Consider the following 21,530-nt stretch of genomic DNA (forward strand, 5'->3'; position numbering starts at 1 on the left):
TAAAAAGAAATGTAATTTGTGTAATGATATGAGTCCTATTTGCCACATTTGCTCTACTTTTCTAAAAAGGATTTCTAATGACTTAGACATTCTTTATATTATTTACAATAAGAAGTCAAAACTTTTAACTGAAAGCCATTTTTTTGACCACAGTTTGCCATTAGCTGACATTCAGGAAGGAACACAGGTCTGATCACCAAATCAATAAATCTAGCCACAGACTGACTAAAAGCTTCCTTTAATCTTCTTCCTATTAGGTCTTCCTTTAAATTAAACCCTTCCCTCTGTGAATTATTTAAGTGAATGGCATGGTTATAGAAAGATCAGATATGATTCTTCATACAAAAATGCTCAAGGAACCTAAAAAATCCATTCAGCATGTTTCAGGAATTATAGTATGAATCAAGATGCTGTAGCTTAAAAAAGGAGAGGGGGGCTTGGGGGTATTCCTGAAAGCTTCAGAGAGAAATAGAAAAGTCAAGTTTATTTCCTGGTTAGGGCAGGATGATTCCCAAAGCACATTTAAGTGTCTGGTCCAGACTAGCTATTAGTGATCAAGTAGTCCCCTTTCACTATCAAGGCTTTCCCCTGAGGTAATGCCTAAAGTCTTAATTTTAATATTTTATCTTGTTTCTTTTAGCCCCATCCTCTCTCACCAATAAGGGCCACACATTCCCACCATGCTGAACGCTTTCTCAACCCTGCAATTTACACTTTTCAAACGCTCACCATGTCCAACTTAGTTACAAAATTTATTGGGTTGGCCAAAAAGTTCGTTCGGGTTTTTCATATACGGAAAAACCCGAACGAACTTTTTGGCCAACCTGATACATTTGTATCTCCCCACATTGTTCCTTTCAAAACTTATACTCATTTACTTATACATAATTTCAGTAATTACATTTTTAATGAGTTAAGTTTCTGAATACCGAATGCTCTTCCAAATGTGTCCACAAGTCACTGAGAAAGGGTTAAACCTTTCTAAATTCCAATTCCTTCACGCTTTAAAAAATGTATTATTACTCTTCTTTTTCCTTCATGGTAAACAATTCCTTTCTCAAATCTTACATTTCTACTTTCCCGATTTCTTTTCTGTAGCAAATACCAAAGGAAAAAATACAAACCGTTTCAGCGTAAATGAGTCTCCTTCCTGCTCTCATTTATTAGATCACCTACTTCAAGGCTATATAAATGGCAGTATTTTGAAAATGTTAACAGCTATCAATACCTTGAAGGTGAAAAAATAAGAAAGCCAGAGAAAATATATCACAAGCAACCAGTTTGAATATACGAAAGGCTACTTAGATCTTGATTTTCATATAAATACTAATTTTTACCATTATAAAAGACAATGTAATATTTTTCTTTATAAAATTACCTTTTAACAGAATATTCACTAGCTAGTCATTCCTTAGGTTCTTCTGTATTGATAAAAAGTTATTTTTAAAAGAAAAATATTTAAAACAATATTGTTTCATAGAAACAGAAAGTCTCAATATCAAATTCTGATAAAAAACTATAATTATGGGTAGAGTCTTACCATACTATTAATTTTCTTTCACCAAAGATGGACATTTAGGAAGTGCTATATTGGTAAATAAGATAAGCTTCTCAGTGATCTACAAAAGCGCCACAATAAAGATGAGGTAGTATGAGACTGTCCCACTTTTGTAAAAGGGAAATATCATCTTTAGAAGAGATATTTATCCTGACACTGGTGTTGATATCCCGAGCCTCATCACTGCTAAGAGAGGTGCCATTTTAGTAGCTAACCCTCACTGGAACCAAGACAATCTTGAGATCACTGAGAAAAAAATATGTTAGAAGACAATGGTAACAGATTTTAATTTTGTGATAATTGCTAAAAAGTTATTTTAAAGCAATTATTTTTAAATGCCATCTTTATGTTATCAGCAGAACTGCAGGAAAGGGAAATGCTACTTCAACACAAAAGCAATGATGCTTAAGAAACATCTATTCTAACGTGGAAATCTAAGTCAAATTTCTTTCAATACAGGTAGAAGCAGCTTCCTACTAGAGCTAAACTAGCATCAAGAAATCAGTTACTATGATATTAAAAATGCCAACTTGTACAAAGGGGTAGACAACTCACCAGAAGGAATAACTGTCTAGGATATTTATTATTCACTGATTCTTTAAAAAAGAAGAGTAGGCTATCATTCCATCTATCTTATTATATAACATTTCTAAAAATACTTCCCCGTTCTGGGGATGTTAAATTCAAAATATTACGCCTGGTGCCCAGTATTGTTCAGTATGGCATAAGCCACGTATCTCTCAAAATGTTTCCTTTTTGAAGCCATACTAAAGACATGTTAGTTCTGAAAATAGGAATAATTATCTGGAACCTGAAGATCAAAACCATTATTAAGCTCCCTGAATACTGAGCTCCACGTTTACTTCTTGAATCTTTATTCAAGCTCAATTCAAAATAATGAAAAACTACCTAGTTCTCTTTGGTTACCAATGGAAATTTGTGGCTGTTTATATAAACTGTGGCATCTCTCCAAACTAACAGGCTCAGAGTTTCTAAAACAGAGCTAAGCAGAAGCAACAGTTCATAAGTAAATTCAGAAAAACCTTAGTTGCTTTATTACTTTAGTAACTACTAGTTACTAATAGTGTTACCATTATTTTTAAAGCTTCCAGTGAGAAAGGAACAATACTTATGTTCTGAAGATGGTAACTCTTCCTAGTTTGAGAGAAAGATCTACTCAAGGAATAATAAATGACCATGCCACATTATAGAAGAATAAATTCACCCCCAAAATATCATGTCCTCATTTGATTCTTACCGACCTGATTAATCAAATTTAGTAATTCTGCTTTACAGTTAATATTTAAAATTAAAACACATGAAGTTTGATTTTAAGCCATTTTGCTAACCTTTAACATCCCTATTAGTAAATTATAGAAGTCAATTACATTAGTATGGATTGTAAATTACAACACACTCAGCTTTACTGAAGACTTTTAAACCAAATGAAAAGGATGATGGGGAAACTGTATCCTATGTATAGGAATGCCAATGGCATAGGTTAACAAAGCATTTTATATGTAAGAAAGGACAGGATTACTTTTAAAGAAAAGTATGAAATACAGATTATTTAACTGTGTTTGCAATGCCTACCAAACTTCAAATATCCCTGGATCATATGCAAATTACAGTTAAGAAAAGAAAAAAATTAAGTATACAATCTACATGGTAAAAACAAAAACCAAACACCTAGTCAAAAATATCCATTAACTCCTAGTGTGTAACAATTATTAAACAATTATTATTGTTAAACAATTATTGTATCCTAAGAAAAATAAACTGATCTGGAAGTAAAATTTAGGGCATAAGTTTATTTTGGACTTTAACTGCCCCTGTAGAAAAATTCAAAGTGGCATAATAAGAAAAATAAAATATTAAATGAAAATATGTATATAATCACTCCTGTGTTCCTACCCTTTTCCTAGCATTGCTGTTCTGGTGCATCAATCCTGAGTACTCTAACTTTTGATTTATAGTGATATTCTTTCAGATATAATTTCATGGAAGAAGGAATTGGAAGGGCATCAATGCCATCATAAGTTGTACAGTTACAAATAACTGTTCTGCATATATGCTGCAGGGGAAAGGGGAAAGTCCGAATTAAAGGAGTGGATAAAAGTGGTTCAAAGAACATACAGGCACTCGGGTCCTTATAATGCTCTAGGAGCCCAGTTATGTCAGGAGAATGGAAGACACAAGGATCATGTGCATCAAAGCTAAAGTTGTGATTCCACTGTTCAATTCTAGCATGAAGAGAACGACTATAGCGTCTAAAACTAACGGAGAATAAATAGTCTTCCTGTGCTGAATCTCGCAGTAAAAAGGTACCCTCTGGTTTTCCTTCTAGTAGAGCTTCAGCTGCATATTTATCCATAACGCCCCAGTAACATGGATTATTATTGATCTGAAGGAGGTCTGGTACAAGACAGTGGACATAATCAATCTGGGTATGGTACTTAGGAGGTGTTTCCAGTTGCAGGGTTTCTTCATCAATTTCCCATTTGGGTTTGTTTCTTTTCCTGGAACTTGTGCAAAGTGTTATAATTTCATCATCTGAATCCATATCACTATCTTCTATACTGTTATTTGAAGCCAGGTTCATTATAGAGCCAGTCCCAGGACCACCTCTACCCGAAGAATCGTTATTGGTTATGACACAGGGCTGAACACTGGTATGTGAGAAGCAGTTGACCTCTTCCATGTTTCTTCGTTGTTTTAGTTGACCATCCCTCAATTCAGTCTGAGACAAGTCTGTGCTTACCCATTCATCTGATTTGGGACTTATAGGAGCAGTGTGTCGTTTAATAAAATGCCACCTAAAGGCTAAATCTGATCGAGGTGGGAAAGGACACTTATCTAACATGAGTTCACTGATATGAATTTTTCTTTTAGACGGAAGCCCTGAAGAGTGCCGACTACTACAATTCTTTATTGGAAAACACTGCCCCACAGCATCTTGCAGCTTCTGTTTAAGAGATCGGCCTAAAAATCTATGCCCACAGGAATGATCTAAATCCAACTCGATAGATGAACAGCTGTGCTTCCTTTCTTGGCTCCTTAAAGGAACTTCAGTTTTCTCTATAGCACTCACTGTTTCAGCATCTGAACAACTTTCACTCTTTTTTGACCAAGATAACTTCTTTCCACTCCATACATAACCATCCTTTCTGTCAGCACTTCGACTCCGACTAGTTTTGGGCCTTACATCTACATTTTTACTATTACTTTCACTATTTTCTGCCATTTTAACAAACTGTCCACAAATTCCAGTGTTATAAATACTGCTCTTTCAGTTTTTCCGGTAGAATGTTTCTTCTGGGCACTTTCTGGATATATCTAAGGAAGAAAAAGATCATTAATCGTTTGTCATTAACATTGTATAGATTATATATCAAACCCCAATTATACATAAGATGAAAAGATGAAAAAGGATAATACATTAAAAACAAACTATTAGAAATGCTGGAAGGCAGTTCCAAGATATTTTGTTCCCACCTAAATAAACTACTTTACCTTATGCTAATAATTCCATAGTGCCATGGAGTCAAGAATCTGAGTTCCTTTCCCACAGCTAGTTTCGATGTGAATCAAAAAAGCTAAGCATCCTCTCAGCCAAAATATACATCTGAAATATGAACAATTTCCGGTTTTGAGGTACATCTTATGCCCATCTCTCCTCCCCTTATTTTTTAATTTCACAGCAGACCAAGAAATTCTTTGTTAAGAGATGAGAAACCTATGAGCTGGTGTATGATGACCACTACCCTCCTTCTCTCTGTTTTCTTTCCTATTGATTGAAAATATGAACAGTTTTAAGTTACAAAAGCTGTTAAGAATTTATTAAATAAATAATCATCACTGAATACTAGGAATGTCATGCAAGAATTCCCAATGCAATTTTTGTCAACTCATTTAAATATCTGGTCAACTTCACTATCAGTCTAGGCAGTTTGTAGAAAATTTGGAATTGGATAAAAATTTGTTATTTTATACACACATACACTTCCTTATATTCTTTTTTTTTTTTTTTTTTTTGCGGTACGCGGGCCTCTTACCGCTGTGGCTTCTCCCGCTGCAGAGCACAGGCTCCGGACGCGCAGGCTCACCGGCCATGGCTCACGGGCCTAGACGCTCCGCGGCATGTGGGATCCTCCCGGATCGGGGCACGAACCCGCGTCCCCTGCATCGGCAGGCAGACTCTCAACCACTGCGCCACCAGGAAAGTCCTATTCTTCTTGATAATTTCAAAAAACAAGCAGATAAAGTTCTATAGGGCAATGCCTTTCCTATGAAATTGGCTAGCTATACTAGAATTTATAATGTAAATAAAGTTTTATTAAGACTAATAGTAATGATTGGTCATAGGTAGAAACTACTTAACTATTCTTAGATGGAAAAAGATTTAAGCCCAGAATTGGGGGGAGGGATTCTATAATCTCAAATATTTTACAAATGAAAGTTGAATTTTGAGACTGAGAAAATCAGTTGTACTCAACATTCTGATCATGATTAAGCTTCTGATTATATCAGAGGAACATTAACAATCCCAATAGGGTTTGAAACAAGCATCTGCAGAGGCAAATATAATTGGGAAGTGCTTAAAAGTGTGAACTAATGACACAGGCTTGCCATATAAAGTACCCCATTACTAAACAATGAATAGCATGGGGTGATTATACGTATTATTTTGATTTAGTGAGCTCACTGGTACGTAATAATTTAAAATCCACAGGGAAAAAATATTTGAAAATCTAAATTTGAAAGAAACATCATCACTTAGTATACCAAAATTATATTCAACAGCATGCTTTGGTTGTTCATTGACTAAATTCCACTGAACAAAAATAAACAGGCAGAAGCTACAAAGTAGGCTGAAGTATATGAAGAGTCAGTGATCAGAAGAGACACTAGTTACTAACAGCTTACACTTGTATTTTTCAAATAAAAAATTAAAAAGGAGCCCCAAGCAGATATTTTTTTGTTAACACTACATACTTTCAACTTTTTTATTCAGCATAATAATGTGAAAAGTTATCATGTAAGGTTTAAAATACCTGGTGTTTTTATTTACTTTAAAAATATGAAAGTAGCAGATTATTAACTCTATGATCAACTTTACTCCACTGGGTGTGAGCATCTTCATCTTCCTTTATTTCTATATCAAAGCTAAGTCTGTACCTCTGCTCTCTCTCTCTTTTTTAAAAACATCTTTATTGGAATGTAATTGCTTTACAGTGGTGTGTTAGTTTCTGCTGGATAACAAAGTGAATCAGCTATACATATACATATATCCCCATGTATCCTCCCTCTTGCGTCTCCCTCCACCCTCCCTATCCCACCCCGTACCTCTGCTCTTGATGACATTCCCACCTTTACCAGGGCCTGCTTCCATTGCTAGCTCTTAACTTCTCTCTGCCTTCAAAAACAACCAAGTCTCCTATAAACTGTTTTAGTGATTCCAATGCTTCCTTTAGTTATAATTGCTGCATTCCATATTAAATTTCTTAATGAGTAGTATAACTTGATTTCCTCTCAAAAAGAAAATAGTTTTGTTTTTCTCTAATTATAAAAGAAATAATGATCCAGTTTAAAATAGCTATGTGAAAATCTTTTTGCTCCATCTTTCTCTCAGAAGTCAGCCCAAAACAAGGGAAAATGAGAAATAAAAACAAACCTCATCTTCAATGAAACTAGCAGATATCCATAACCTGAGTGACAAAATACAAGGACAGAAAATGAACAGAGGAGCAATGACTGACTCAGCAGTGGAGAGGAAGGTGACACCAGGCACAAAGGCAACGTTGATGAGAAGCAAGCCAACAGAGCAGGCAAAGTCCAGGACACCCAGAGGTACGAGGTGCTACAGAAAGTATGGATGGAGAACAGGGCAGAAAATGGGGAGGTAGGTTGAAAATTTGCATATGTGCAGTTAGATGTCTCTGGTTGTTACTCTCATACTTAGAGGAGATGGGAAATTTATCAATATTATTTGGAGAAGCTGAACCAGAGAGGTTCAGGACTTTGGATACTAGGCATGGTGAGGATAGATGGGAGGCTTGGGACTAAAATCAGAAAGAAAATTCCCTGCTTCCTTCTTCCATCCAGCTTCTAGAACTCCAGCAGCCAAACTTACACCTCCTAATAGGAGACTGGAAGATACTATGCTGGAGAAACAGAATGGCCAAAGAGAAAAGACCTATAGATGCTGATAACTGGAAATCCTCCAATAAGAAGCTGGAGGGCCACCCAAGCATGCTGTGAAGCTCATCCATCCATAAGCCCAGCCTACTTACATAGTGCTTTCAGGCAGCACTGCTGTGCTTCATTTACTCTAGAATATGGCATGTCACCAGACTTTTGAGGAAAGCCTCTAAAATAAACAAGCGAATAAAACAAAGAACTTGGAGAAAAAAGTAACCATGAAAGCAGCAGGTAATAAAATAGATCTCTTCCAAGTTAAAAGAATATATTATACCAATGAATAAAATGAGGTAGGGACAATCAGAGAATAAGAAAAATTTGGAAATTAAAACCATGATTGCAGGAAAAAAATTATTCAATAGGAAAGTTGGAGGTAAGCTGAGGAAATAATAGGAAAGAGGAAAAAAATGGTTAACTAGACAGAGAAGACAAGAAAATTAGAGGATCAATACAGACTTCACAGAAAATACCAAAATGGAGAGGGAAATTATGAAAGAAAATATATTAGAAAATTTCCCAGAACTGAAGGACATGAGTCTCCATACAGAAGGAGCACAATGAGTGCCCTGCACAAGGGAAAATACACACCAAGTTACATTATTCTAAAATGTTAGAACCCTAGAGATAAAGAGGTGATACCGAAGTCTTCCTACCTTATAGACAACAATACTCTAAGTATTGTATGCTTATAAATCTGTTAAAGAGTAGACCTCATGTTAAGTGTTCAATCAATCGATTTATGTATGTAACCCAGCCAAAAAAAGAAAAAAGGCTTCCTGAGGGGAAAAAGTCACAAAGGACTGTAAATAAAATAACATCTGTTTTCTCAACAGTAACAGTGGAAGCTAGAGGATAGTTTCCAACCTTGAAGATAACCAGCCTAACAATCAATCAAATAGGATAAAATAAAGAAATTTTCAGACATGAAAGTAACAACAATTTTACCTCATATTGGAGGATGTGCTCTTCTAAAATAAGAGTGTAAACCTAAAACAAATGGCATAACATAGGAAACAAGGTATTTAACATATGAGAAAGGAAATGTGAATTCCTGGGATGCTTAAGAAGGGAAGTTTCCAGACAACAGGGTGTTTGGCGCTGCTGGAGAGCAACTAGTTCGTATAACCACATAAGGACGTAAGGCTCTTTGTGTAATAAGAGAATAGAAAGAGAGTAAGGAGGCTAAAAGAGAGGTAAATCCTCATCTATCAGAAGAGGAACTCAACCAATAATGTCTAATAATTGATGCATCAAGAGAGAAGTATAAGCATATGATTTAGAAATGTGAAGATAAATACCAGAAAGACAAATTATGAAAGTAGAAGCCTTTGAGATGGGTAGGAGAGGAATGCGGCATTACTTAGCTTATCTAAGCTTTTCAGCTTAATTTAACTTGAACCTATGTACACATATCATTTTGATGACCATAAATAAAAATAACAGTACTTTATACTCACTGTGAAAAATTCAAACTTAAAGTTATGAAGAAAAAAGTAAAAACTATCCATAATCCTACCACCCAGCAGTAACCGTTATAACATTTTCAGTATCTCTATACATGTACATGACAAGGATGCAGTTCCATAGCACAATGATGGCAGACATTACAAATATGGTTTGAGCCCAGTTTATTTTGTACTAGCCATATGACCTTGAAAGCTCAGTTTCTTCATCTGTAAAATGGAGTTACTGATGCTATCTATTTCATTAGGCTGGTGGGAATTAAATGAAATAATGTATGTGAAGTATATACCTAGCTCAGATTCTAAATGTATCAAGTATAAAATAAAGTTTAACATATTTTTTCTTTTTTAAAAAAAGAAACAGATATTACATATGTTTTATTATAGCGCCCAAGCCAGTTTTATAGAAATGGTTCATAAAGGAAAAAAATCACAGAAATACCTCTGTCTCTAGCCCATGCTAACTATAAAATTTATGAGCAAATATAATTTTCAGGATGATAACTAATGTTTCAAAATGAAAAAGGATCAATACACTAAATACAGCTGAAACTCAACAGACCATGAAGCTACAGAACAATTTGACATTTTCCCTCAGAGTACTGATTTCCAGCCTTACTCTATACAAGTTTACATGCTAACATAACAGATTTACTTTAGCAAGGCTTACCAACTTGTACATAATAGGTAGCAATCCATCAAGTATCTCTGGATTTTAGGTTAATTGTTCTTACGTATGCTAATGCTGCAGGGATCCATAAAATAAAGCAAAAAATGCCATTGCCCTAGATGAATTTTCCACACATTTACCTATACTTAAAGAGTTAATGCATAGAAAATCTTCTTTTGACTGGTTATCTTTTTGTATCTAAGAACTACAGCCTTATATAAATTTTACATAGCATTCTTGTGATAGAAAACTGAGTTCATGCTTCAGAAGTCCCACTTTTATAAATTGTTATGGTAAAAAATATATTTGGTGGAGCTCCCCTGGTGGCGCGGTGGTTGGGAGTCCGCCTGCCGATACGGGGGATGCGGGTTTGTGCCCTGGTCCGGGAGGGTCCCGCATGCCGCGGAGTGGCTGGGCCCGTGAACCATGGCCACTGAGCCTGCGCGTCCGGAGCCTGTGCTCCGCAGCGGGAGAGGCTACAACAGTGAGAGGCCCGCGTACGGCAAAAAAAAAAAAAAAAAAAAAAAAAAAAATTATATATATATATTTGGTAAAATATACCGTATCACTATATGGGCCAGAATGTCACTTAATGTTGTAATCTTCAAAGTAGGAAGAAAATTTAACTTCTATTTATACTTGCCTAAAAATTAGAAAACTTAAAATTTATGAATATTGAATATATGATTGACAATGTTCCCATCACTCATTGTGAGATGGTTATTTGTCTGATGAGGTGCTATTCCTGAGGGAAGAGTGGGAGCTCCAAAAAGCTAAGGACTTGATGGCAACCCTCTCCATTTCTTTGTGCCCTTTTAGTGCACCGCAACTGATTCCATGTTGCTGGAATACATTTGTGGATTATATTATCCTAGGTAAGAGAATCTTTGCAATACTTTGTAAATAGACACAATCACAGAAATTTTATAACACACGAGGTTTGCTAGTTATTTCAGGGCAAAGTACTTAAGTTGCTGAAATTTTAAGACAAGTTATGTATTTTTCTTTTACAAAATGACAAGTGTTCTAAGTTTGATGACCTTTATTGGGATAATAATTGGCTCTGAGAAGCTACTTAGCAGATACATTAAGAAAAAAGGCAAAACAAAACATTTAACTGGTCTCTTCATGGTTCAGGTAACTTAAAAAAAAACTTATGCTATGGTGAGATCTTTTTAGAAAAAAAGATATTCAGAATTTCCTTCACTATCCCATGATTTTATTACAATAATGATAAAAATGCATCATGTATATAACTCTCGCATCTTTACACTTTAAACAGATGGCAAAAGATCTTCTAATCTCTTCCAAAAGTTGCATTAAATCAAAATTCATAAAATTAAAAAAATTCAATCACATTTCTCTCAATAAAAATAACATTATTAATTTTTTAAACATCTTTATTGGCGTATAATTGCTTTACAATGTGTTAACATTACTTTTAGTGAAAAAATTTTTTTATTTTTAAAGACTAAAAATGAGTTTTAAAAAAGTGCTTTTGGTGTCTTGCCTATACATGTAAAATCTGAATGTTAAAAAAAAAAGTGTAAGGTTCTGAATCTGAATGAGTCCTTTCAAATACCCTATCATTAATCGTTGGAATTTTATACAAACTTCATAGAAATGAAGTAGAAGATGAGATACAAAATGGAAAAAAAGTGACTTTAATACCAACTTTATGTAGTATAGAAATCAACGATGATACTTTGAAAAATGTTCACAAATCAACAATCTTTGTTAGTAACTGCAAAGAAGCTTTTTTTTTTTTTTTTTTTAAAGAAGGTGAAAGAATCACTTGGGAGAAAGTGCTTTGACTCTTGATTCAATAATTAATTTTTTATGAAGGCATCTAAGTTACAATGCCCTGGGGAATACACAGTGACTTTTTTTTATTGTTATTTCTTAATGAGCAAGAGGCAAACGTCTAAAGCAAGTTTATTTAAACCTTTTTCAAAAAATCAAGTTCTCAGATTCACTAGCCATTTGATCCCAGGTTCTATAATCAATTGCACTGAACAGTGATAAACGAATTAATACCCAATGTGACCCTTCTATGCTAACAACAGATTTAAATAACATTTAGTTAGTACTCTTGAATAAGGTTGGGAAGGTGATTTTAATTCAAATTCCTTGAAAACTTTTTTAAAAGCCAGTAATTAAAGGGTTAAACTTCATTCATCTAGAAACTGCATTGTATCTCTATGATGTTGGATAACAGAGCATTATTGTACATATTAATCATTCATTGAACTACTGTGTCTACAATGCTGATGTCTACCTAAGGCCAGAATTCATGTAAATATTAAATTTGATGTTATAAAGAATAATTTACTATACTACAAAGAATTCACAAATAACTTATTATTCTGGTAGTTATTTAACCCTGGGAACTACCTTATCAAATCTATGATTCCAAAGTTTACCTGCCATTATGTGTCCCCAAAACTCCTTGAATGCATTCTGATCACAGTCCATGTTATTTGAATTGGATTCTGTGGGTTAGAGCCCTTGATGTTTGATCATAGCCTAATATTTGAGTTGGATTCTATGGGAACACTTAAGAGTCCATGAATGGAATATACTGGATAGTACAAGAGAGGTAAATTCCTTGGAATGTTAATAAAAAAACATACAAAATGGGTTTGTTCAAATGAGAAACATCTCTGAAGTATAAAGTGTTTTTTTCTCATTACGAAAGCAATACAGGTTCATTTTCCAGTAAATATTTTAAAATATCTCCTTTTTCATGCCCCACACACACACACACACACACACACACACACACACACTGATTAGCACCACTACACCCTTCCTTCCCTTCTCCAAACTTTCTCCACTTACTTTCCTAATTATATTTTGCTTAAGTCAGTGTCCCCCAATCTGAACTCCTGTGTACACTAGTGCTAAAAGATGTTAATATACACATGTTCTAGAGAAACAGAGGTTTCCTTATTAAACAAGTTTGGGAATCACTTCCCCCCTGAAAGATTACAAGGCACCTTCAGCAAAAGGTTCCAAGAGGTCCTTCAGTTAAGAAACCTGCTTAAGCCACAGTTTCCTTTATTTAACTCATCATAGAGCCGTTTTGTGGAAGAAACTGTGGGAGAAACATTAACTTGGGCTAACATTAAAATAAGTGTACATTCCCTGAGCATGCTAGCTAAAGATTAAGAGAAATGTCCAGGACCTGTCACCGAAGAGGGTTAATTTAGTGTGAAGAGGGAACAGAAAACTAAGAGCTGGCACTATAAACTTCTAAAAGTGCAAGAACCAGGACTTCCCTGGTAGCACAGTGGTTAAGAATCCATCTGCCAATGCACGGGACACGGGTTCGAGCCCTGGTCCGGGAAGATCCCATCTGCCGCAGAGCAACTAAGCCCATGTACCACAACTATTGAACCTGCACTCTAGAGCCCACGAGCCGCAACTACCGAAGCCCGCCCGCCTAGAGCCTGTGCTCCGCAACAAGAGAAGCCACCGCAATGAGAAGCCCATGCACCACAATGAAGAGTAGCCCCTGCTCGCTGCAACTAGAGAAAGCCTGTCCACAGCAATGAAGACACAACGCAGCCAAAAATAAAAATAAAATAAATAAATTTATTTTAAAAAATTTTTTTAAAAATTAAAAGCGCAAGAACCTTAACAGAATCTTAGAAACCAGAATATTTAAGATATTCAATTGTGACTCTTAGAGAATAAATTGGATTGTACAGATGTACTTCTTCCTTTCAATTTGTAATTTTTTAATTATAAAAATAATATATGCTCATTATAAAATATATGGAGCATTCAGAAAAGTTCAAAAAGGAGGAAAAAAACCTGTAATTCAATTACCTAGAGGCACTCAATTTAGACATTTTGGCCAATTTCCTTGTAGTCTTTCTTCCTATGAGTACAATTTAGTCTAAAGAGGAAATTTTTAAGTTATAAAGATCTATAAAAAATTAACAATCTAGTTTTTCACTATACCATGTTTAAAAATGAAGCATGGTGCAGATGAAACAACAGCATGAGTTGCTAAATCATCAAACATGATCTAAAATTTAGACTTTGTCACTTACTAGCTATCTCTCCTGACTTTTAGAATCTCATTTAGCTTCAGTGTTCACATTGTTAAATCTGGATACCGTCAGCTGCCCCATGTTTTTCCTGCCAGGATTAAAATCTATGAAAACAGCATACATTGAGCTTAATGAGAATACATACTACGTTCTGTAATACGTTGTCTTCTCAGAACCTTCCATGTAGAATAAGCTAATTTCTAAAAATGAGAGATGGGAAAGTGGCAAAATTAAGGAAAAAGAATGAAAGGAAACAAAGGCTACATATAAGGCTAGAAAATCCGGACAAAAACATCTCAAAAGCCTGAGGCTGAGGATGCTTTGGCATTTGTGAGATATCATAAAGCACTTTCTATTACTCCTGATACTAAACATGCTCTTTTAAAAAGTGTTTTTAAGCTTTAAATTCTTGAAAAGTAGTATGGGTGTAAATAACCAAACTTAATTATAAAAAGTTTGTAATTTCTTACAAGCTAACTTAGTAAATAAACAGGTTTCAACAGTAATAGTAGGCAAAGTTTTTTTTTTTAAAAAAACGATCATAGATTATTCTTTTCATTGCTTTATGATAACTACGTCTGCTTACATTTAAGCTTGGGTAACAAGTTTTACCTACAAACTAGTATAATGTTATTCTAGAATTAAATAAAATTGTTTTCATGTTCTGATAAAACTAAATTCTAAGTTTTATGGCAACAGTTATGACTTGGAGAGGCAGTATGGTAGACTACTTGGATCAGAAGTTAATAGACCTGGGTTCTATTTCTAGTTCAGACAGTTGGTTAGGTGTGTGACCTTGGACAACTCACAACCTTTCTGAGCCTTGGTTTTTTTCATTCATAAAACAATGATTATATCTGTCTCGCCGTAGTAAGGATCCACTGCCACTGTAACAACACAAGAGTCAAATATTAGCCGTCTTTGGCCAGCGGAACTGGGTAGGTTGAGAGTAGGACTTTCCTGTATTCCCTTTTACACCTTAGAAAGTTTATACATGCACAAGTATTATTTACCCCCAAAATAAATTAAATAGGCTGGTAAGATTCAGGACACTTTCAGAGATATAAAAATCTTCAGATTTCTAAACTGCCTTCAATGTTTTTTTTTCAATACTCTGTTCTCAGTTTTGTTATTACTCTCTTCTTCTAGCCTTATGTTTCATAGGATTAATAATTTTTACATCAAATATCAATACATATTTTATTAAAAAGGAATTTAAAAACTCCTCTCATAAGGCAATACTGATATGCCTCCTGGATAAACTAAGATTATATGACATTTATAGATAATACTGCCACAAGTAGAACGGTAATATATTCATGCTTTCTCACCCTATTGTCCTTGAGAACAACAATATTTGGGAGCCTAAGGGTACTATGAATGGTCACAACAGAGAAATGGTAACTAACCTTCACTGCAATCGAAGCTGCGACCTTGGCATGATTTTCAGTGAGTTCATTCAGCTATCCACTCCTATGAGACATGCACCTGACACCCACATTGGTGACGGACAGCTACACTGGTTTCTTTTTAAAAGCTATATTATCTTAAATAACCAGGCAATTTAAGATTTAAGTTACACATTTCATTACCACACTATTAGTCTTGTACATATTATTTGAATGTCTGTTTCCCTCACCAAGATTGTGAATTCACTGAGGACTTTAAAATTTGTCTTTTTAAAATCTGACTGAAATAGAAATGGACATGTGAAAACATACTGGCAAAAGCAAGAATACATCTTTTAACAGTTGAAAAAATTTAATGGATAATGATTCAAACAACTCCATTTTAAATGAAACCATTAAATGCCCACCCAAAGTACCCCATTAATAACACAAGACAATTAGTTTTATACATCCATGAGTGTCTTCTATATATGGAAGAAGGTGTCATCTTCATTTTAGAGATGAGGAATCTGACATTCAGTAAAAGTAAAGAAGTATATTCAAGGTCACACGAGTAACTGTCAGAGTCAAAATTAAAATCTAGGATTGTTCAACTCTAAGGCCCAAGCTCTTTCCATACATGTGAAATTTGTAAAAAAACAAACAAACAAACAAACAAAACAAAAAACCCTATGAATCAAATGTGTTCATTGCTAAAGCAGAGTGAAAGGAGAGAAGCGCAAACACCATTCATAGTTTTGAAGTCACATGGTGTTAACATATTTTATAGTTACGGCATTTTATAGCTATAAATCTTGTTCCAAATTGGCAGATTCTTCTTATGCTGAGCTCTGAAAAGCACTACACTGAAATATCACGATGATTTATTTGATGTATTATCGGACTTCTTCTTGAACCCCAGTCTATCCAGTGATATTGGATTTAAAAAAAATTAGAAATCAGTCTATCTAAACAACGAATGCTATCCAAATAAAATTAAGTCACTCGGAAAGAATCATCTCAGGTATCTTTTGCTCTTGTGGGAAATCAAGGATAGGTTGGTTATTTTTCCACAAATCCCAAGTTCTTTTTCAGCCAACCACTCTTCCTCTTCATTCACGTACCAAACCTCAGTGTCTAGCAAGCCTATTTGGAGCCCTAGTACTCAAAGCAACACCTTTCACAATGCCACCACGGTAAGAACTATACCACGGTTTGTCTAAATCTGTTCGCAAGTTTTCCCAATGGAACTAGACTGAAAAACAATGGGGAAAACTCTACAACAGAAAAACGTTTCTCTTATGTCATAAACAAGTTCCGATTGAGAATAGAAGGTGGGTAGCACGAAAAATATCATTGTGAAGGTTTTCATCAGAGACAGGTCTCCCAACATGGAGAACGTGAAGACCCAAGCAAAGCATAAACTTAATGGCCAAGACCTTAGCAAAGATTGTAAGGATCGAATGAAGTATTCAACAATATACTTTAGTTCTAGCTCTTCTTTTACATCTAAATATGCACTTCAGTGAACTTTAGGTGGGGTTTGAATAGGGAAACCCGAATTACTTTCTTCTTAAGGGATATATGTAAAATGTCCTATAGAGTAAGCATTAATGTACACGCCAGACCTCCAGGAACCATGAACTGAGATTAAGTCTTCCTTCCTTTACCGGTATAGAAATGACAAGATGAAGGCGCCAAGGATGCCAAGATTAAAGGCTTGAGAAGGGTCTCAGCTTCCTTTTCTCGAAAGAACATGCCCAAACATCTCGTTCTCTAGCCGGGTCCCAAGGAGGGGCTGGACCCGTACGGGGACCCGGATATGGCTGCCTGTGAGGAGCGCCCGGAAAGTAGAAGCAGACCCCACTGGGCAAGGCCAAGCAGCAACCACCCTTCCCCCACTCACCTCTCGGAGCGCAGTTTAACTGGGGCTGTCCGAGTAACTGCCGCCATCACCACCGCCATCACTCTGGGTGCTCGCTAAGCTGGAGAAGGGAGACCCAACCACTCCGGCACCTCATGTAGGTCCTCTAAGACTGATGCCTGCCTGCAAGCCCCCACCCTTCGGTGCGGGGTTCTCATCTCAGACGTCGCAGTCACCGCCCCCACCTGCTTCGCCGGCGCTGCCGCCACTTCCGTGTTCGGGTCCCTCCCTTTCTTCCTCACTCCCCCAGCAACCGGCTTTTTCCCTGCCGGCGGGCGCGCAGCTGACGCCACCGCCCAGCGACCTGGGTCGGGACCGCGCCGGGCGTGGGCGGGCCGGCGCAGGCGCAGTGTGGGAGCACGCCGAGCGCGGGAAGCTCCATGCACCCGTGCTGCTCCTCCACCGGTGCTGCTCCTTGTCGCCTTTCCTCAGTCGCGGAGCTTCGGTGAGTGCTCCCTCCCGCTGCCCGCGTGCGTGCAGCCCAACGAAGAGAACCGTGTCCTCTTCCCGGCTTAGTGTCGGACAGACCCATCCCTATTCCCTGTTTGTGCCCCTCGGGTGGGGGAAAAGGGGCTGCCGAGGGCGTGTCCCGCAGGAGACTAACCTCCCTTCTTCCTGTTCAGCCCCCGGCTTTCCTGTCCTTTAAAATAATACTGACTTTTATAAAACATTTTCAGATAGGTAAAGGAAAAAATGCCTGCTACAAAGAAGCCGATGAGATATGGGCACACAGAGGGACACACAGATGTCTGTTTTGATGATTCTGGGAGGTAAGGTACTTTGAGAAACAAGAAGAACGTTTCAGGTGTGAATGTTAGAAGTTATTCTTGTATGTCATGTAAGCAGTTCTGCCTAAAATTACTCATCCAGATAGAAATAAGGTTGATATCTAAAACGGCACATAAATGTTCTTAGATTTACTGTTTAATTCGGACCAGCATGGCAGTTTTAGTATATCAAGAAAGCCAACGAGTGTGAAATCTTACTTCCAGAGGAGTTGGAATGATATGAGCTTTCCCCCACATTTCCCCTTTGTTCACTTCCTTTCTGCATCTCACATTATCAGTTATTTTGTCAGAACGGTAGCTGCCTGCTTGTCAAATTTAGTGGCCCATTCTAACTTTTTGGTATTTTATCCTCCCTTGCCTTTTGTGATGCTCTTTTCTTTTTAAAATTGTTTTTAACTTTCTGACAGCTTTTTTTTTCTAATTTATTTCCTCTGCTTGATTCCTAAATGATGATATTTTCTCAGGATTATTCTAGTCCCTGTTAGAGGGGTATAATCAATAAACAATCTGTGCGAGGAATATAAAAGAGTTTTATTTGAGCCAAACTGAGGACTATAGCCCAGGAGACACAGATTAAAGAAGCATTTGAATTGCATTCTGTCGGACTACAAAATGGGGGAGGCTTATAACAGCACAGACTGCAAAATTACATGTTGTTTGTGAGAATTATAATTGGAGTTGCAAGAAGTAAGGGTGCTTGTTAAGTAAGGATTAGGGTCCAATATGGTTGCCTAGTTATAAGGGGAGACCTTGAGACCATAAGGTTGCAGTTGGCAGCTGCTCTCAGATATTGTTTTGAGAACAGCTGGTGGTATCCTTGAGTATGATACAGTTAAGAAAATTCAAGTTCTTAGTAATGTAGGAACGTGTCTAAAACCGTATCCACAATGGCCACCCAGCTCCATTATTGAATGCCTGAACTGTAGTTACTCCTTTTTGATTTTTTTTTTTTTTTTTTTTTTTTTTGCGGTACGTGGGCCTCTCACTGTTGTGGCCTCTCCCGTTGCGGAGCTCCGGACGCACAGGCTCAGCGGCCATGGCTCACGGGCCCAGCCGCTCCGCGGCATGTGGGATCTTCCTGGACCGGGGCACGGACCCGTGTCCCCTCATCGGCAGGCGGACTCTCAACCACTGCGCCACCAGGGAAGCCCTGTGGTTACTTTTATTCCTACAGTAAATGACAAAACATTGTAGGAAGAATGTTCAGACTACTCCAAAAGCCCTTCAAAGGACTTCTTAACTCTAATTCTTCCATATGTTTCTCATTAATTCCGCTATTATTTCATTGCAATTTCCCACTGTCGTCTCCAGCTGGCACCTGTAACATCTCCCTCGGTGCACCTAGCTGATACACCAAATAGCCAGTAGCGACGGGGATATGAAATGCTCCTCCCATCACCACTGGAGACGGAAAGAAATTGCTCTTTCTAGCGGCTCTTGTCTGACTCCAGTTTTTTATCAGTTAACACCTATTGTCCTTGAAAGGAGGTGTTATGTTACATCAGGAAAGGGTTGGAAAGGGAGAGATGGGTTATCACTGGTTGTCTTTCAGATTTACCTACATGTTGAGGTGAGAACACTATTCATTGCACATGTTATACTACCAAACAAGATCATGACAGAAGCTGGAAGTGCAAAGAAGTCTGTCAAACTCACCAATTTTGATTCAACTAATACTAATGTGTTTTTAAGTGAAAAATCAGGACGAATGCCAAACCAGCTGGATGCATAAATCAGGAATGTCCTGGGCAAACTGAGACTTATAGTCCTCTTATTTATTTCTTATAGAACCGAGACCAAGGTCCTTACTCTGGCCTTAAGGTCATCTTAAATAGGATGACCCCAATCTACTTTTTTTCCCCTCAATTTCCTGGCCTGCCTGCTCCATGTAAACTCCCCTATGCTTTACTAACTTCATATTTTGGTTCATGTAGTTTTGTCTGTTTGGAACTGTCCTTTTTACCAATCTCAGCATATCCAGTCCTACCTGTCCTTTAATTTCCCAATGTAAATACTTTTCTTATGAACCCTTCTGATTTTCCAAGTGGGAATTAATTTTTGTCTTCTGAACATCCATAGTTTTTTATATGGCTTCTCTTTGCCATTTACCTTTTTAAAATTATTATTTATTTATTTAGGCTGCACCAGGTCTTCACACAGGACCTTTGTTGTGGCATGTGGGCTCTTAGTTGCAGCCTGCAGGTTTCTTAGTTGTGGCCTGTGGGTTTCTTAGTTGCAGCATGCGAACTCTTTAGTTGCGGCATGCATGCGGGATCTAGTTCCCTGACCAGGGATTGAACCTGGGGCCCCTGCATTGGGAGCACGGAGTCTTACCCAGTGGACCATCAGGGAAGTCGCACCATTTACCTTTTTTTTTTTTTTTTTTTTGTGGTACACGGGCCTCTCCCGTTTTAGAGCACAGGCTCTGGACGCGCAGGCTCAGCAGCCATGGCTCACGGTCCCAGCCGCTCCGCGGCATGTGGGATCCTTCTGGACTGGGGCACAAACCCGTGTCCCCTGCATCGGCAGGCGGACTCTCAACCACTGCGCCACCAGGGAAGCCCCCCCTTTTTTTTTTAAATGTGAAAATCTCGTTTTGTGTGTGTGTGTGTATGTGTGCTTTCTTATGACATTAGCTTATTTTCTTTTTTTTTACATCTTTATTGGAGTATAATTGCTTTACAATGGTGTGTTAGTTTCTGCTTTATAACAAAGTGAATCAGTTATACATATACATATGTTCCCATAGCTCTTCCCTCTTGCGTCTCCCTCCCTCCCACCTTTTTTTTTTTTTTTTTTTTTAAGTACCAATGTTTTATTTGGGTGATGCACTCTCAGAGCATTGAGAGTGAGAAAAGGGACTCGACTCAGGAAAAATGGGAGGCAATGCCAGGTGATAGATTGAGTCTGCTTCATGACAAGCCTGGAAGAGGCACAGAAGGTGTGTCCACTGGCTACTTGGGAGGTCTCCCCACTGGGAGAAATGGTGTCTTGCACCAGTTCAGGGAAGGGAGGGAAGAAGAGGGAATTTATCGTCCTGGATTTCTCCCATCTCCCATTAGTTAAATATTACCCCAGGAGCACTAACTCTTCCACATTCCTGGGTTGCTAGTGGGTACTTGAGGTGCCAGATCCCATGTCCAGTGGGGGCATTCCATCCAAGTCTGCAAATGATGGGAGGAGGCAAACTCTGGGCATGAGGCTGGTGAGTGCCGGAGAGAATCTGATTTTGTACATAAGATGTGTTCACAACAGTCCAATACTGTTTTTCTTTTACCAGAAGAGAGAATCTGACATAATGATCAAAGACCTTTCCCAAAGTCACATGGCTAGTAAGTGGTAAATTCAGGATTTGAACATAGTCTGTCTCTGGAAACTGTCAAAGACCAAGATAAGGAACTTGGATTTTATGTAGCAGGCAAAGGAGAGTGGCTAAAGGGTTTCAAGCTGGGAGTGACATAAGATAAAGAGCTTTTT

General features: G+C 37.4%; 2 protein-coding genes across 4 annotated transcripts in view; one reads left to right on the plus strand and one right to left on the minus strand.

Annotated features, from left to right (window-relative positions):
* Nucleotides 1–816: 816 nt before the first annotated feature.
* Nucleotides 817–17,353, minus strand: SOCS4 (suppressor of cytokine signaling 4). 2 transcript variants are annotated; one of them, XM_079914759.1, is made up of 2 exons: nt 17,248–17,353; nt 817–4,894 (listed from the first exon to the last, which is right to left on the minus strand). In XM_079914759.1, the coding sequence occupies exon 2, from the start codon at nt 4,800–4,802 to the stop codon at nt 3,480–3,482; it is 1,323 nt and encodes a 440-aa protein (XP_079770885.1). In that variant the 5' UTR covers nt 4,803–4,894; nt 17,248–17,353; the 3' UTR covers nt 817–3,479. The 2 variants fall into 2 exon arrangements, with proteins under 2 accessions (XP_079770885.1, XP_079770886.1); XM_079914760.1 differs by lacking the exon at nt 17,248–17,353 and adding an exon at nt 5,614–5,752.
* Nucleotides 17,354–17,581: 228 nt separating this feature from the next.
* WDHD1 (WD repeat and HMG-box DNA binding protein 1) overlaps nt 17,582–21,530 on the plus strand; it is a 59,529-nt gene continuing 55,580 nt past the window's right edge. For both annotated transcript variants that reach the window (XM_079914757.1, XM_079914758.1), the window contains exons 1-2: nt 17,582–17,710; nt 17,943–18,035. In XM_079914757.1, coding sequence (XP_079770883.1) covers nt 17,959–18,035 — 77 coding nt within the window. In that variant the 5' untranslated portion in view covers nt 17,582–17,710; nt 17,943–17,958. The remainder of the gene's footprint in view (nt 17,711–17,942; nt 18,036–21,530) is intronic.

This window comes from Stenella coeruleoalba, assembly GCF_951394435.1.
Source record: "Stenella coeruleoalba genome assembly, chromosome: 2".
Taxonomy (NCBI): Eukaryota; Metazoa; Chordata; class Mammalia; order Artiodactyla; family Delphinidae; genus Stenella; species Stenella coeruleoalba.